Source organism: Ochotona princeps, chromosome 5 (assembly GCF_030435755.1).
Source record: "Ochotona princeps isolate mOchPri1 chromosome 5, mOchPri1.hap1, whole genome shotgun sequence".
Taxonomy (NCBI): Eukaryota; Metazoa; Chordata; class Mammalia; order Lagomorpha; family Ochotonidae; genus Ochotona; species Ochotona princeps.
In genome coordinates this window covers 91,911,416-91,925,092 of record NC_080836.1, presented here as the reverse complement: position 1 = coordinate 91,925,092, position 13,677 = coordinate 91,911,416, and the positions used below count along the sequence as shown (strand labels likewise).

The 13,677-nt window shown below is 55.1% G+C and overlaps 1 protein-coding gene across 3 annotated transcripts; it reads right to left on the bottom strand.

The window, feature by feature from the left end:
• Positions 1-735: 735 nt before the first annotated feature.
• On the bottom strand, positions 736-10,972 carry DNAJB2 (DnaJ heat shock protein family (Hsp40) member B2). 3 transcript variants are annotated; one of them, XM_058665042.1, is made up of 10 exons: positions 10,496-10,964; positions 9,826-9,935; positions 8,887-8,940; positions 8,582-8,713; positions 4,451-4,543; positions 4,067-4,169; positions 3,826-3,896; positions 2,164-2,370; positions 1,219-1,246; positions 736-1,020 (listed from the first exon to the last, which is right to left on the bottom strand). In XM_058665042.1, the coding sequence occupies exons 1-10, from the start codon at positions 10,558-10,560 to the stop codon at positions 906-908; spliced, it is 978 nt and encodes a 325-aa protein (XP_058521025.1). In that variant the 5' UTR covers positions 10,561-10,964; the 3' UTR covers positions 736-905. The 3 variants fall into 3 exon arrangements, with proteins under 3 accessions (XP_058521025.1, XP_058521026.1, XP_058521027.1); XM_058665043.1 differs by lacking the exon at positions 8,887-8,940 and having other exon boundaries at positions 10,496-10,972; XM_058665044.1 differs by lacking the exon at positions 1,219-1,246 and having other exon boundaries at positions 10,496-10,956.
• Positions 10,973-13,677: the final 2,705 nt, after the last annotated feature.

Below are 13,677 nucleotides of genomic sequence, written 5' to 3'. Positions count from 1 at the left end.
CGGGCACCTCCAGCTATTTGGGTATAAGGCAGTGTGAAGTCAGACATGTTTCCTGCCAGCCCCACTGGGCCACCCTGGAAAGCAGGAAGCTGGGAACACGGTGCACCAGTGAGCTGTCAAAACTCAACTTTATTGACATCCAGTGTTTCCCTCTGGGTCTGAGCTCAGCCCAGCTGGCTTTAATAGGTCTCTGAGGCTCAATGTGATAAGTGAGTCCCCAGTTCCCCACTCCCCCACCCTGGCCGCTGGGCACTCTAGGCAGGGAAGAGAGACGGTTTTGCTGTGACGTTAGAGAAGAAAAATGGGCAGCAGGGTCAGAGGCCAAAGAAAGCCATACAAGCAGCAGCATGCCTGCGGCCTGCGTCTCAGGCCAGCTCTGGCCACACACCTGTGGGGCAGCCTACCCTACCCAGCTCTGCCAGGCCCTTGCTCAGCACCAACTCAGCCACGCCCTGCACAGCCAGTCTCACTGTGTGACCTGGCTTGACCCTTGGATCCCCGAGGCTATCCCCAGGAAGAAAACCTCTCCCAGACGCTGAGTGTACCCACTCCAACCAACCCTGGAGCTAAGCAAGAGATGTCAGGGGAACTGACGCTTGCTGTCATTCCCTGTTCATCCACGTTCTTGCCAGGGACTAATCAAAAGACAAGATGTCCCCCATCTTACAGCCTGTGACAGGCTAGCCAGGGCTGGAAATACATGTCCCAAGATGCACAGCTCCAGAACCATGTGTCAACACACCACTGCTTCCCCCAAGTGCAACTTATCAGAAATGAGGCTGGGCGCCTGGCATTCTGGGACTTGTAGTCCCCCAAGAAACAGCAGGAAAAAAGAGTTCACAGGCTAAGACTACTGATGCCTCCTCTTCCAGTGCCCACCTGCCACCCAGGTCCCAACTCTATGCTCAGCATGGGTGAGGGAGAGGAATGGAGTGTCCCCTCCCAGCACATGGGGGAGGGCGCTGTCCTGCTGGAGCTGTGCTGCGGCTCAGGATCCCGGACATCCAGCTCAGAACACATCTGGGGAGAGAGCGGGGGCGGGGTGACAGGAGAGAGGGTCAGCTGCAAGCTGTGGAGGAGGGAGCCGAGCATGCAGCCCTGGGCTGGCCACACAGCCTCTGCCTGATGATGCACGGAGGCGAAGCAGGCCTGGGCACAGCTCCCACCGAGCACCCTCCCACCCCTGGTCCCCACCTCTCCCAGGTCAGCCAGCCTCACCTCGGCCTGGTCCCACGGCCAGGGCAGGCTGAGGCAGCAAGAGGAAGGGAGGAGGAGTGGACTCCGGTTCCAACCTGGACAGCTGAGAAACTCCCACCCCAGCACCCCACCATCACCACCACCACCACTGCCGCCAGCCTCCCTAGATGAGCTCACGGCCCCAACCGGCCCCAGCATCTTCCTCTTGGCACACTGAGGCCTTCTCCAGGAGGGAAGGAGAAGGGAGTCCTAGCCAGGTGGCAATGAAAGCAAGCGATGTGGCCCGCAGGGAGTTGCAGAGAACAGAGCGGGAAGGAGAAGCAGCAGCAGAAGGGAAGCAACAGAGACAGTCAGAGCTCAACACTGCACAGCAGACCAAGGAGTATCTGCAGGTGGATGAGGACAGCAAGAGGAAAGCCTGCCCTGCTCCAGGGGCAGTTCCCTCCCATCGGGTGCAGAGGCCACGCCTCCCTCCTTTGGCACTATCAGACACAGGCATCAGAGGACCCAGGGCACAAAAGGCCCATCCCAAGCCACTAGGCTCCTCAGAAGTGCCATCCCCCCACCCCCAATCTGATGAGAGCCTCCAGGCTCCTTAGGCGCTTTCCCAAGTTCCCACCCTGAGCGCCACCCCAGGGACCTATCAGCTCCAGGCTGAGCACAGCAAATCCCAAATCCACATGGCAGTGCAGGAGGGGAGGGCCTGGGAGAGAAACTTTGACAGGAGCCTGGAGAAAGAATGACACTCCTCTCAGATCTCCTGGCAGTGCGCCGGACCCCCTGACAATGGGATTAAGACCCCACTCAGCTTCCCTGGGCCTGGTGGTCACAGGAGGTGGCAGCGAGAAGCTCTGTCCTCTGGGGATGGGCTGCGGCCAGCTGCGTCCCCCCGAGCGCCTCCCACACCTGGATCTTGGTGCTGCGTCTTGAGCCGCCCCTGCCGTGCTGGCTGCTCCCCCCGCCCACCTGCCGGCTTCTTCCCAGCTGCCTCCATCTCAGACAGGCTATAGGCCATGGCAAGCTGCAGGTCCTCATCGTCCTCAGAGAGGTCACTATCGGAGGGCCGGGAAGCAGGGGCCTGCCGCACGTGCAGGTCCCCGGCCCTGGAGGTGACGGAAGGCTGCTGCTCGCGCCGGCTCAGCTCCAGACCCAGGGCCAGGTCATCAGGGACACCTGCAAGAATTCATGGGCCCCTTGAGACCCTCCAGCCAGGTCAGAGCTTCCTGCCAGGCTGCCTGCCTCCAGCAATGGCAGCTCTGACCATGTACAGCCTGTCCAGTGGAATTGGATGGCAGGTGTGGTGGCTCCTGTGGCAGGGTTGATGTGTGTAGGGAGGTCTCGGGACTCCATCAGAAAGGAGCTGTCTCCTTGGACAGCCTGGTTCAACCTCCTCCTCGCCTGTGAAATGGCTATGATGGCAGTGCCCACATCCTGATACTATCGCTGTGATTAAATCAGACAACCCAGGCCCAGGGCTGGGCCCACGGTGTGTGCAACATCAGCAGGCACGTAAGATCCTCCCAGTAACTCCCATGTGACATGCTGCTGTGGGAAGAAGGCCACTTGACTTGGGTGTCCCAAGTCTAATTCCTGGCCCTGCCCCCCCCTTTCTGGGAAATAGCTTTGGACTGGGCAGTCCTTGAAAGCTGGGGCCAGTAAATTGCACCACAGCTCAGTCTTGCCAGAAAGAAACTAAGCAAATACCATCTGCCTGCTTATTTAAGAATACACTGGGGCTGGCATTGTGGCATAGCATGTTAAGCTGCTGCCTGTAATGCTGGCATCCTATATGGACACAAGTTCAAGTCCCAGCTGCTCCATTTCTGATCCAGCTTCCTGCTGAGGTTCCTGGGAAAGTAGCAGCAGATGACCCAAATGCTTGGGTCCCTGCCACCTTGTTGGAGACCTGGCTGAAGCTCCTGGTTCCTGGCTTCAGCCTGACCCATCCCTGGCCATTGTGGCCATTTACAGAGTAAACCAACAGAAGACCACTCCCACTGTCTCTTTCACCATTTCTCTGTAATTCTGCCTTTTAAGTAGATTAACTAAATAAACTCTTTTTAAGAAAAAAAGTCTATAGGAGATACCATATAAATTCAAGTGCTTTAAAAACAATCAAGTGTGGGGCAGGTATTCAGGGAAGCAGTTAAGAGGACTTGTGCTGCCCACATCCCAAGTTCAAGTCCAGGTTCCCTTCCAGTTCTAGCCTCCTGCTCCTAGTAGGCCCTGGAAGGCACAGGTCATGACCCAAATACTTGGGTCTCTGCAACCCAGTGGGAAACCTGGATTAAGTTCCAGCCTTCTGACTTCAGCCGAACCCAACTCCAGCTATAGTAGGCATTTGGAGAGTGAACCAGTGACTGGAAAATCTGTCTCTTTCAAATAAATGAGAACAAATCAATATTAAGTCAACCAACAGGGATAAAACATTTGCAAACAGCAGGCACTGCATCGAGGAGGCCAGCCATCAGCCTGCCCTGGGGACCCTGTGTCCTTGCTCAGGACTGGCCATCTCTGGTCCTGCCACTCTGACCCACAACAGACATTCCCTCGCAGCTCTGATCAAGCCCATGGAGGGGCATCTGGGGACGGGGCTGCAGGGGGATGGGTGGCAGAGCAGCTCCTCACCATTGATTGTGACCGACTTCAGCTGTCCGTCCTCCTCCACTTCTACCCGCTCCTGCCCGTTCTCCATGATTCTGTGGGAGGCAGCACAGGACAGTCAACAAACCACAAGCAAAGGCTTCAGGTACGTGGGGCCAGAAACCAGGCATCAGCATGCACAGGGCAGACCTGGTGGACGCACAAGGCTCCCACCCTTGCCCCCATCCCTCCTCCTCCCTGTGCAGCCCCCGAGGGAAGCCCCAACCTGCGGGTGGTAATGCGGCGTCCTTGCACAAAGGTCGTGGATGTGGACACAGAGCGGAAGGCACCAGCCCCAGGACTGAAGGAGAAGGACGAGGAGGAGAAGTCTGGCATGGGGACAGAGGGGCATGGGAGGAAAGGCTGTCAGTCAGGGAACCATGCTCTCTGCCACAATCACCCGTCGCCAGGGGCCTCAGTAGCTACAGAGCTATCTATAGGCAGATCACTCACACACACACACACCCCCATACACACATGACAGGCCCAGGGATGCCAGCTGCCTATAGACCCACAGACAGATCACACACACACGGGCCCAGGGACACCTCAGCTGCTGCTTACACAGACACACTCAGAGCCTGTGAGGCTATGAGGAGCGAACGCTTACCTGAGTGCCCAGGGAAAGAGGAGGAGAAGGTAAAGAAGGGGCCTGAGGGTCGGGAACTCCGGTTCTGAAGCTCAGCAAAGGGACCCAGGTCATCTGAAACAGCAACAACAACAACAACAAAACGGGTCAACAGTCACTCGTGGAAGACTCCAACCAAAAGATGTATGGTCTGGACTGGGCTCTCCAAGAATAGAAGCCAGGGACCAGTGCTATGGTTCATCTGGCTAATCCTCTGCCTGCAAGCACCAGCATCCCCTATGGACAACAGTTCATGTCCCAGCTGCTCTACTTCCTGTCCAGCTCCTTGCTTGGGACCTGGGAAAGAGGATAGCCCAAAACCTTGATATCCTGAACTTATATGGCAGACCTGGAAGAGGTTCCTAGCTCCTGGTTCCTGGCTTGGGACTGGCACAGCTCCAGATGTTGTGGCCATTTGAGGAGTGAACCCGTAGATGGAAGATGCTACTCTGTCTCTTTTTCACTCTCTAAATGTGCCTATCCAATAAAAATAAATGCAAAAAAAAAAAAAAAAAAGCAGCAGCAGCAGCAAGGCAACCATGAACATTTTCAGTTTTTACGCATTTTTCTTTAATGAGAAAAACAGAGAGAACTAGGTCTTCTATCTGCTGGTTCACTCCCCAAACACCTGCAACAGCCAGGGTTGGGCCAGGCTGAAGCCAGGAGCTGTGACCTCAGGCCAGGCCTCCTACATGAGCGGCAGGGACCCAGCTACTTGAGCTGTCAGTGCACCTCATGGAGCGCACATTCACAGGAAGCTGGAATTTGAAGGGGAGCCAGGACTCCAACATAGAACGTGGCATCTGAAGTGGTGTCTTTCTAAGCTGTTGCACCAAATGCTTGCCCTTAGGACTGAGCAAACCTTAGCCTACAGCGAAACTAGAAACCAGGATGGAGCACAGGTCATGCTGAGCTAGGCTCTTGCACCTACTGGTCTGCGTGAGTCAGGGACACTAAGCCACAGTGTCTAAGGCAGAGGCCGGGACAGGTGAGGGGCTATGCCAAGCTGAGTCAGAGCAACCACTGGCATGTGTGTGATCTATGGCTGGGAACAGGCCCAGTTGGGGAGCTAAGGAGACACCCTAACTGGGCTGAAGTTCTCACCAAGGGGCGCGTGGGCTGGAATGGGGGCTGCGTTCTGATCAGGAAACAGTTGTAGTCTCCCTTGGCACAAGTGTGGACTGGGACTGGATGCACCAAGCCAGGCCAGACTGCAACACTGTCTGGTGTCCTGGAGGACCAGGGTAAATGTGGGACAGACTAGGCTAGGTCTCAGCCCCTACTGAACCATGTGTGAGCTCTATGTGGGTATGGACGAGCCGTGGCTGGGCTGCTACATCCAACAGCAAGAACCAGTTTGGACCCAAGTATCTATGTAACTGTGTCACATAATACAATGTAATTAATGAAGTTAAATAATTAAAAAAAAAAAAAAAAAAAAAGAACCAGTTTGGGTTGAAGGCCAGTCAGGAAAAGCCACTGTCCCTGCTAGGACAGGAGGTGAACTGAGTAGGGATGGCCCATTGACCCACTGGTATGCGCAAAATCTGGCATTGGGAGGGGTTCTGATGGAGGAGCCTGGGCAACTCCTCTGGCAGGACACAGACCCGGCAGGTAAGCGCAAGAAGCATGATAGGAAACAGCCCAGAATAGGCCATGGAAAGTTTCCCACTGGCATACAGTTGGCATGGGTCGGGGGCAGACCAGGCTGAATCAGTTCACGTCATCCATTGGCAAATCCGAGCACCAGAACAGAGTGTGGGTTGAGCCAGGTTTGGTCGCGACAAAAACCAGTGCACAATATGGAATGCCAAGGTGAGGTTACCTGTACCAGATGTGACTGCTGCACCCAAGCAGCACACATGAGAACCAGGAAGGGAGGGGGCAGAGCCAGCAGGGGGAATAAAGGGGGGTTCCCTTGCTGGTCAGCTACTCCCACTGGACAGCGTGAGCTGGGATGGGGGTAGACCAGACTAAACAAGGCTATAACACCTGTGTGCCTCATGTGGACTAGATCAGGGAAAAGCCAGGCTGGGCTGATTGTTCCTACTGGTGCAAACAAAATTAGAGTGGGTGAGGGTTGTTTGGGCTTGGCCACAGCCTCAGCTGGCAGAAGCTGGCACTAGGGTCTAATTCTGTCAAGTTAAACCACAGAACCACCTGGAGAGTGCATAATCCAGGAGTGAGAGAGACCTGGGAGGGAAATAGTGGGCTCCTCCCTCTTGGGTTACCACTACCATGGGAGGGCACAAAAACTAGGACAGGGGCTGGGGTGGCTAGACAGAAAGGCACTCAACAGCATCCATGAGGGCTGGATAGTTGAGCTGGTTAGATGGAACTAAGCTTCAATACCCATCGACATGTACGAGAGCCAAATGGAATGTGGGACAGACTGGACTAGTCTGCTACACATACTGGCAAACCAGGGTAGGGGGCGGGCCTGGTGGGGGTTATTGTGGGTTGCTCTGACTGGGCTGCAGCTCCCACTGGTTTATGTGAGGGCTGAGCATGTGCTGGGCAGAACCAGGCTGGACTGCAACACCCATTGGTGCCAGTGGAAGTCAGGGCTGAAAACAGAACCAACCCAGCAATTGCAACCAGCTGATCAGGGCGATGGACTGTGCTGGGCCCTGTACTTGCTAGAAAATACAAGAATCTGGTCTGGGAATACCTCAGACAAAATTTCTTTGGGGATCCCCCCAATCGAAATGCCGGACTCAGAACCCTAACCAAGAAGAGACTAAAGACAGAACAAGTCAATCAACCACCTCAGTTATATGTTGGCAGCGAAATACTGGGCAAATGGAGACTCTATGATGGACTATGTCAATCAGTGGGTTCTTCAACGACCTCATCGTGCTTGGGGTGGCGAGACTGGCAGTGATTCATAACTGGTGAACTATCTAAACCACTTGAGCAAGTATCTCAGAGCATGCCCCACATCCGGGATCTGGGGTGGGTGGGAAACTGGGTGGGGCTTCTCCCTCAATATCCCCGTTTGCCTCAGATACATGAAAGAAACAATATGGAAATAATAGTCTTACCCACTTTCCCACAGCCCTTGAACCTTTTTACCCTAATTCACTATGTAAAGATTGTCAAAAATATAATAATAATAATAATAACAATAATAATAATGAAACAAATGCCTGCCCTTTTTTTTCCCATTTTTGCCTGCGCTTACTTACCAGGCAAGTTTCTTTTGCAAAATGTTTTCTAAAAAGCCAGAGTGACAGAGGGGAAAGAGAGATTTGCCATCTTCTGGTTCAATCCCCAAACGCCCTCAACAATAAGAGCTAGGTCAAAGAGAAGCAAGGAGCCTGAACTTCATGCAGGAAGCACAGTACTTGGGCCACCACCTGCTGCCTCCCAAGCACGTCAGCAAAAGCTGGATCAGAAGGGCAGAGGAGCCAAGACCCAAAGCAAGTGCTCCAATATGAAACACGGGCATGCCATGTGGCAGCTAATCTACTGCACATGACAATGCACTCACCCCTCTGAATGCCTCTTGGATACTACACATTAAAATGCTCATTGGTTAATCCCATCCACAATAAAGAATACGGGAAGGAAGAGGAGGGAGGGAAAGAGAGAGGGAGGGCAGACAGCTCCCTCAGACAGATCAGTCGGATGTGATGACAGGCAGGTACCACTAGGTGTCCGTCTGCTTTGCAACTCCAAGCAAGTCATCTGCGCCTCAGTTTTCTCATCTCTGAATGGGGCCTAAATGATCCAGGGTGCACTGGAAGATCAGGGGAAGATAGAAGTCTAGACATGAATTAATGATTCCCCCAATGGGATATGCTTTGGTTGGGAGGTATCATTATCATCCCAGGAAGTTCCTCGGCTTTCAGGGCTGCCCCTGTAGCAGCCTAACAATGTGTCACTGTCAGTCAGGCCATCTGCGAAGTCTCAAGGTTAAGTCACGTGACTGCTGGCCTGCGAGAGTGTCACAGTGCTGCTCTCAGTGCTCCACCCCCACCACACAGACTCTCCAGGCCTCCCCCTTCCCCCTCCACACCCCATGCAATTCTGCTTCCCTCCAATTGTTGCCTGAGGTCCTCCCAGCAGTGAGAGAGCTGGAGCTGTTCCCAGGCTGCCCATCCTACTCACCAAAGAGCTCAGCAAAAGGGTCCCCGCTCCCGAAGAACTCCCGGAAGACCTCCTCGGGGCTGCGGAAGGTGAAGGTGAAGCCAGGTCCACCACCACCAGCACTACCAGCTTCTGCCCGGGAGGGGCCAGTTCCTGGAGGAGAGGCAGGACAAAAAGGGAGCTTAAGGCATGCAACCCGCCCTGAACAGGGGACCTGCTGCCTGGTGCCTCAAAGGGAGCATCCTATTGCAAAAAGCTGCCCTCCCCCTGCCACCACCTCCTCCTCCCTGACCCACTTCCATCCCTGGCCCCGCCCCTCCACCTACCTGCCCCAGCCAGCCCTTCCCGGCCATAGCGGTCGTAGATTTCCCTTTTATGCTCTGCAAAGAGAGGCCACGTCATTCCTCCTCCCTCCAGTCTTCCCTGTGGCGGCCTCCCCTCATGGGTCAGGACTCTCCAAGGACTATCTAGAAGCTGACACTGGAGCAGGGCGGGACAGGTAGCATGTGCCCCAGGGAGCATGAACAAGGGGCCTCAGCAGCAGCTCAGCCTCCTCCTCATCTGGGTGCTGGACACAATAACATCCCCCATCTGACTGGGCTGCTGCGGGAACTACATGAGACGATAGCTCAGCCCGCTGAGTGGCACACAGTAAGCACCTGCTAGTCATCAGCATGCTGTTTACCGGTGCTCAGCCTAAACGTTTCTGTGGCCACCATCACTCCCTCACCACACTGCCCTGCTCCCCGCTGTCTGCAGCCCTTTCTCCGTGTTTGCATCTCTGACCAGGATATGATAAGCCCCACCGGACTGGGCCATAGCCTGTCTTCCTGCCCTCCACTGTTCCCCAGGTCCCCAACAAGGGCCTGGCCCCATCAGCATCCGGTGACTACTTGTGTGTGAATGAGTTAAACACAGGCAGGGACTCCTAGTCCAGCTCTAGGTTATCCTGAACAAGTCATCTCTCACCGGCCCATTTCTCTGCCTGTAAGGTGAGAGGCACATAGCCACCTTGCAGCACACCTGGGAGGGCTCACGGAAATGAGACCCTCAACACCTGGCCCAACACAGGGGTCACCTGTCCTGCTGCTTACTCCATCCCACTAAATCAGGACCCCTGTTGCTCTCACCACACTGGGTGATGGACTCCCAAGCTATGCCGCTGAAAGGAGCCTGCAAGGCATGGCTTTGGGTAGCAGTGAGACTGGGCATGGAGGTGGGGGCCATGCTGGGACTTCCTCCCCCGTCCTGCCCCAGGGCCTTACTGTCAGACAGCACTTCATAAGCTTCGGCCACCTCCTTGAACTTCTTCTCGGCAAACTCTTTATTATCTGGGTTTTTGTCTGGGTGCCACTGCAGGGCCTTCCGCCGATAGCTGCAGGAAGAGGATGCAGACAGTTCCCACCTGGGACCTGAACCCAGTGATCGCCCATTAGCCGGAGCCTGCTACTGCCCTTCTGACTTGCATCGCGGCTGCAAATGCTGCCTCTCCAACAAGCAGGTCCCAGAGTTCTTCCAGGCCAAGGCTACAACTTACATGGAGGTACTGATGACAACACAAGGGTGACAAAGTCCCTTGGCCCTAAGCCCTCCCTTAGGGCTAGCTGTACCTGGGAAGTCAAACCAGGGGCAGGCGTAGGCCCGCCCTCCCCCTCCGTGCACTGCCCCGGCATCTGGGCACAGCACGCTCAGAGCCCAGGCCTGGCAGCTGGAGGTGGGGGGGAGGCGAGCAGCGCACTGCAAGACCGAGCACAACTTCATACTCCGGACTCCCTGCTACTTTTCAGGGGTCTCCTCCCTCCCAACAGTTGTCCTTCTGGGACTGTGCCCCCAAGGCTTTCCGAGGGCGCCAGTTTCCTGAGATGCCAACAGGTGCCACTCGGAAGGTACCCGGGGAGGCGCGGAGGCGGAGGACAGCAATACCCAGGCACTTACGCCTTCTTGATGTCGTCAGCTGTCGCACTCCGCGGCACGTCTAGAATCTCGTAGTAGGATGCCATGGCAACTCGGCAAGCGTCAGGCGGGCCTCCTCAGGGCTGCGGGAGAGAAGCCGTCAGACAGACCCCAAAGGCCCTCCGAGCGACTGGAGCCCCCTGGGGGCAAGAAGCGCCCCGAGACGGGGTTGGGCGTGCGGCCGGCGACCGGGTTCCCTCCGGCAATCTTATCTGAGCCCGCAGGCCGGTGCCCGGGGCTATCTGGGTGCGCAGGCTTGGGGTGCCCGGCGGCACCCCCTAACTCCGGCAGGCCGCACCTACTCCGCCGGGACTCCCCGGCCTCCGGCGGCGCCCCCCCACCCCTGCCCCGCACCAGGAACCGTTTGGCAGCGGCGGCCCGGCTCGCGCCCGCAGCGGAGGACGCGCTGGCCCAGCTGTGCGCGCCAGCATGCGTCAGCGGCACGGAAACTACTAGAGCCCGGGAGGGCCGGCCCGGCCCGTCCCCCCTGGGTGGGGGGAGGGCGGTGCAGGGGCTGCCGGGAGATGGGGCGGAGCCGGCTATTTTGGGCCAGCACCGGGGCGACGTCATGCCCAGAGGGCAGCCAGCCGGCTGTGACGCACTCGTACAAACAACGACGCAGGGGCGGCCCACCGGCCAGCCGCCTGGACTCGGGCCTTCTGTTCATTCCTTCTCAACGCGCCCCCAAGATCCCCGGTTGCTGGCCCCCAAGGCCATCGCCACTTCCAAGACTCTCCCAACCCTCCCAACTGCCCCCCTCCGGAGGCCCCAGATCCTCAAAAGAGGACGCCCTGGCTTCCCGGAGTAGGTCAGACCTGCCTTTTATAGTCTCTCGTGGCATTTCCTTCCTCGTGCTTGTCAGAGCCACAAATTAACACTCAGGGGCTTCTTGGCATGCCACTCACCTGCCCACTAGGATGCGAAGGGTGAAAATCGTGTCTTCTTAAGGAGGAACCCAGATGACTAAGTGATAAACAGCTATACCAGCCTCTTGACGTGTGGGGGAAGGGGACTAGTGAAGTGTAAGGGGCCTGTAAAAGGAAATGCCCCAGATCTAAGCTTTTGCTTCCTATACTGGTCCTGAATAGGCCTATACCACTCCAAAATGATCCCTGAATTCAGGACTTACAGGAGAGCTACGGGAACCTTCCAGGACGGGCTGCTGTTTGCAACCATCAAAGGAAATTGACAGCATTAGTTGAACACCTTCTACATGGTAGGTACTGCCAGGGTGTAGAAAGAGGAATGTGGCCCCATCCCTGCCAGCAGAAAGCTTGGCCTTGCTAAGATACCAGCCCAAGGCTTTGCACACAGATCTAGATGTGCAACCTGGCACTGCCAGGACGTCAGATGGCGTGTGTGTGTGTGTATTCCTAAATAGAAATCACATCTGAGGGTTTCAGGCTGAGGGTTGAAAGTCAAGTGGTGCAGGGTGCAGAGTGGACATCACTAAGTAAAAAATGACATGCCTTGGTCCAGGCCTGCTGACTGTCACCATCTGAACCTGCAGGTTGAGAAGTATCCACCCATTGGGATATTCTGCCATCACGTGGACCCTTTGTAGGAGACAGGTCACCCACCACTTGCTCTCCCAGGCTTCTCAGCGCTAAGACGGCTGCCGAAACACATAGCTCTGCCAATCTGAGGCTGCAACTGGGACCCCAAATCTGGAGCGGGTCACGGAAAAGCCCTGGCAAGCCGCGCTGCGGTCAATCCATGCCTATCTTGGTGGTGGCCGTGGAGCCTGCAGCGACCTCTAGTGTCGTGAGGGGGAAATGTCAGCCTCTATGCCTAGGCAGGGGAGGTGGTCACTATAGGTGGTTGGAGGGCACAGAGGTCTCTTGCAGAGGGTGCCTCTGTGCCCTGATCTTGACCACAGTTTGGTTGCTCGGCTTCCCTTGGTGCCTGTTTCCTGCTTGATGACCTTTACATTGATTCTGTGCACTATATAACCTCTCATTAATTGAGGGGTGAGGTAGGGAGCAAAAGGATAGGTTATTTTTGCTTTTATAACCTTGTTGGAAGTACTTGTGTTCATTACAACAAGTCTTCTTTGACCCGAGACCTTATATAAAAAGGAGTAGGACTCGTCTTGATGGCTCAACGGCTAAATCCTCACCTTGCATCTGCCATGATTCCATATGGATCATAATTTGTGTCCCAGTCACTTCACTTCCCATCCAGCTGCCTGCTTGTGGCCTGGGAAAGCAGTACAGGGTGGCCCAAAGCCCTGGGACCCTGCACCTGCATGGGAGACCTAGAAGAAGCTCCTGCCTCCTGGCTTCAGATCAGCTCAGCTCCAGCTATTGTGGCCACTTTGGGAGTGAATCAGTGGATGGAAGATCTTTCTCTCTGTATCTGCCTCTCTTTGTAAATCTGACTTTCCAATAAAATAAATCTTTTTTATAAGATTTATTTATTTTTTATTACAAACTCAGATGTACAGAGAAGAGGAGAGATAGAGAGGAAGATCTTCCATCCGGTGATTCATTCACCAAGTGACCGCCACAGCCGGTGCTGCGCCGAGCCAAAGCTGGGAACCAGAAACCTCTTCCAGGTCTCCCACGCGGGTGCAGGGTTTCAAGGCTTTGGGCCATCCTCGACTGCTTTTCCAGGCTACAGGCAGGGAGCTGGATGGGAAGTGGAGCTGCCGGGATTAGAACCGGCGCCCATATGGGATCCTGGCGCATTCAAGGCAAGGACTTTAGCTGCTAGGCCAGGCCGCCAGGCTGCCAGGCCCCAATAAAAATAAATCTTAAAAAAAGAGAAAGGAGTAAGTTAGATTAGGTCACTTCAAACTCTTCAGATCTCTGTCTTTTCTTCTTCACGTCTCCTATATCCATATATTTTCTAGCCCCTAACATGTGTGCCATATGATACTAAGAATAAGAACACAAAGACACTTAAATGCCTTTTCCTGTGTCCAAGGAGATGAAAATCTGTGGAATATAGACAAATGACAACCTAGGGAAGTTATGCAGAGCATATCCTATAGAGAAAATGTTAAGTTTCCTTACTCTCAAAGAAATCGAATAAATTAATAAGACTAATGACACAATGTTTGAAAGATTGCTCATTTATTTGAGAGGAAGGATGACATACAGGCGGCATCTTCCATCCTCCAGTTCACTCCCCAGGTAGCTGCAACAGCTAGGGCTGGGCAG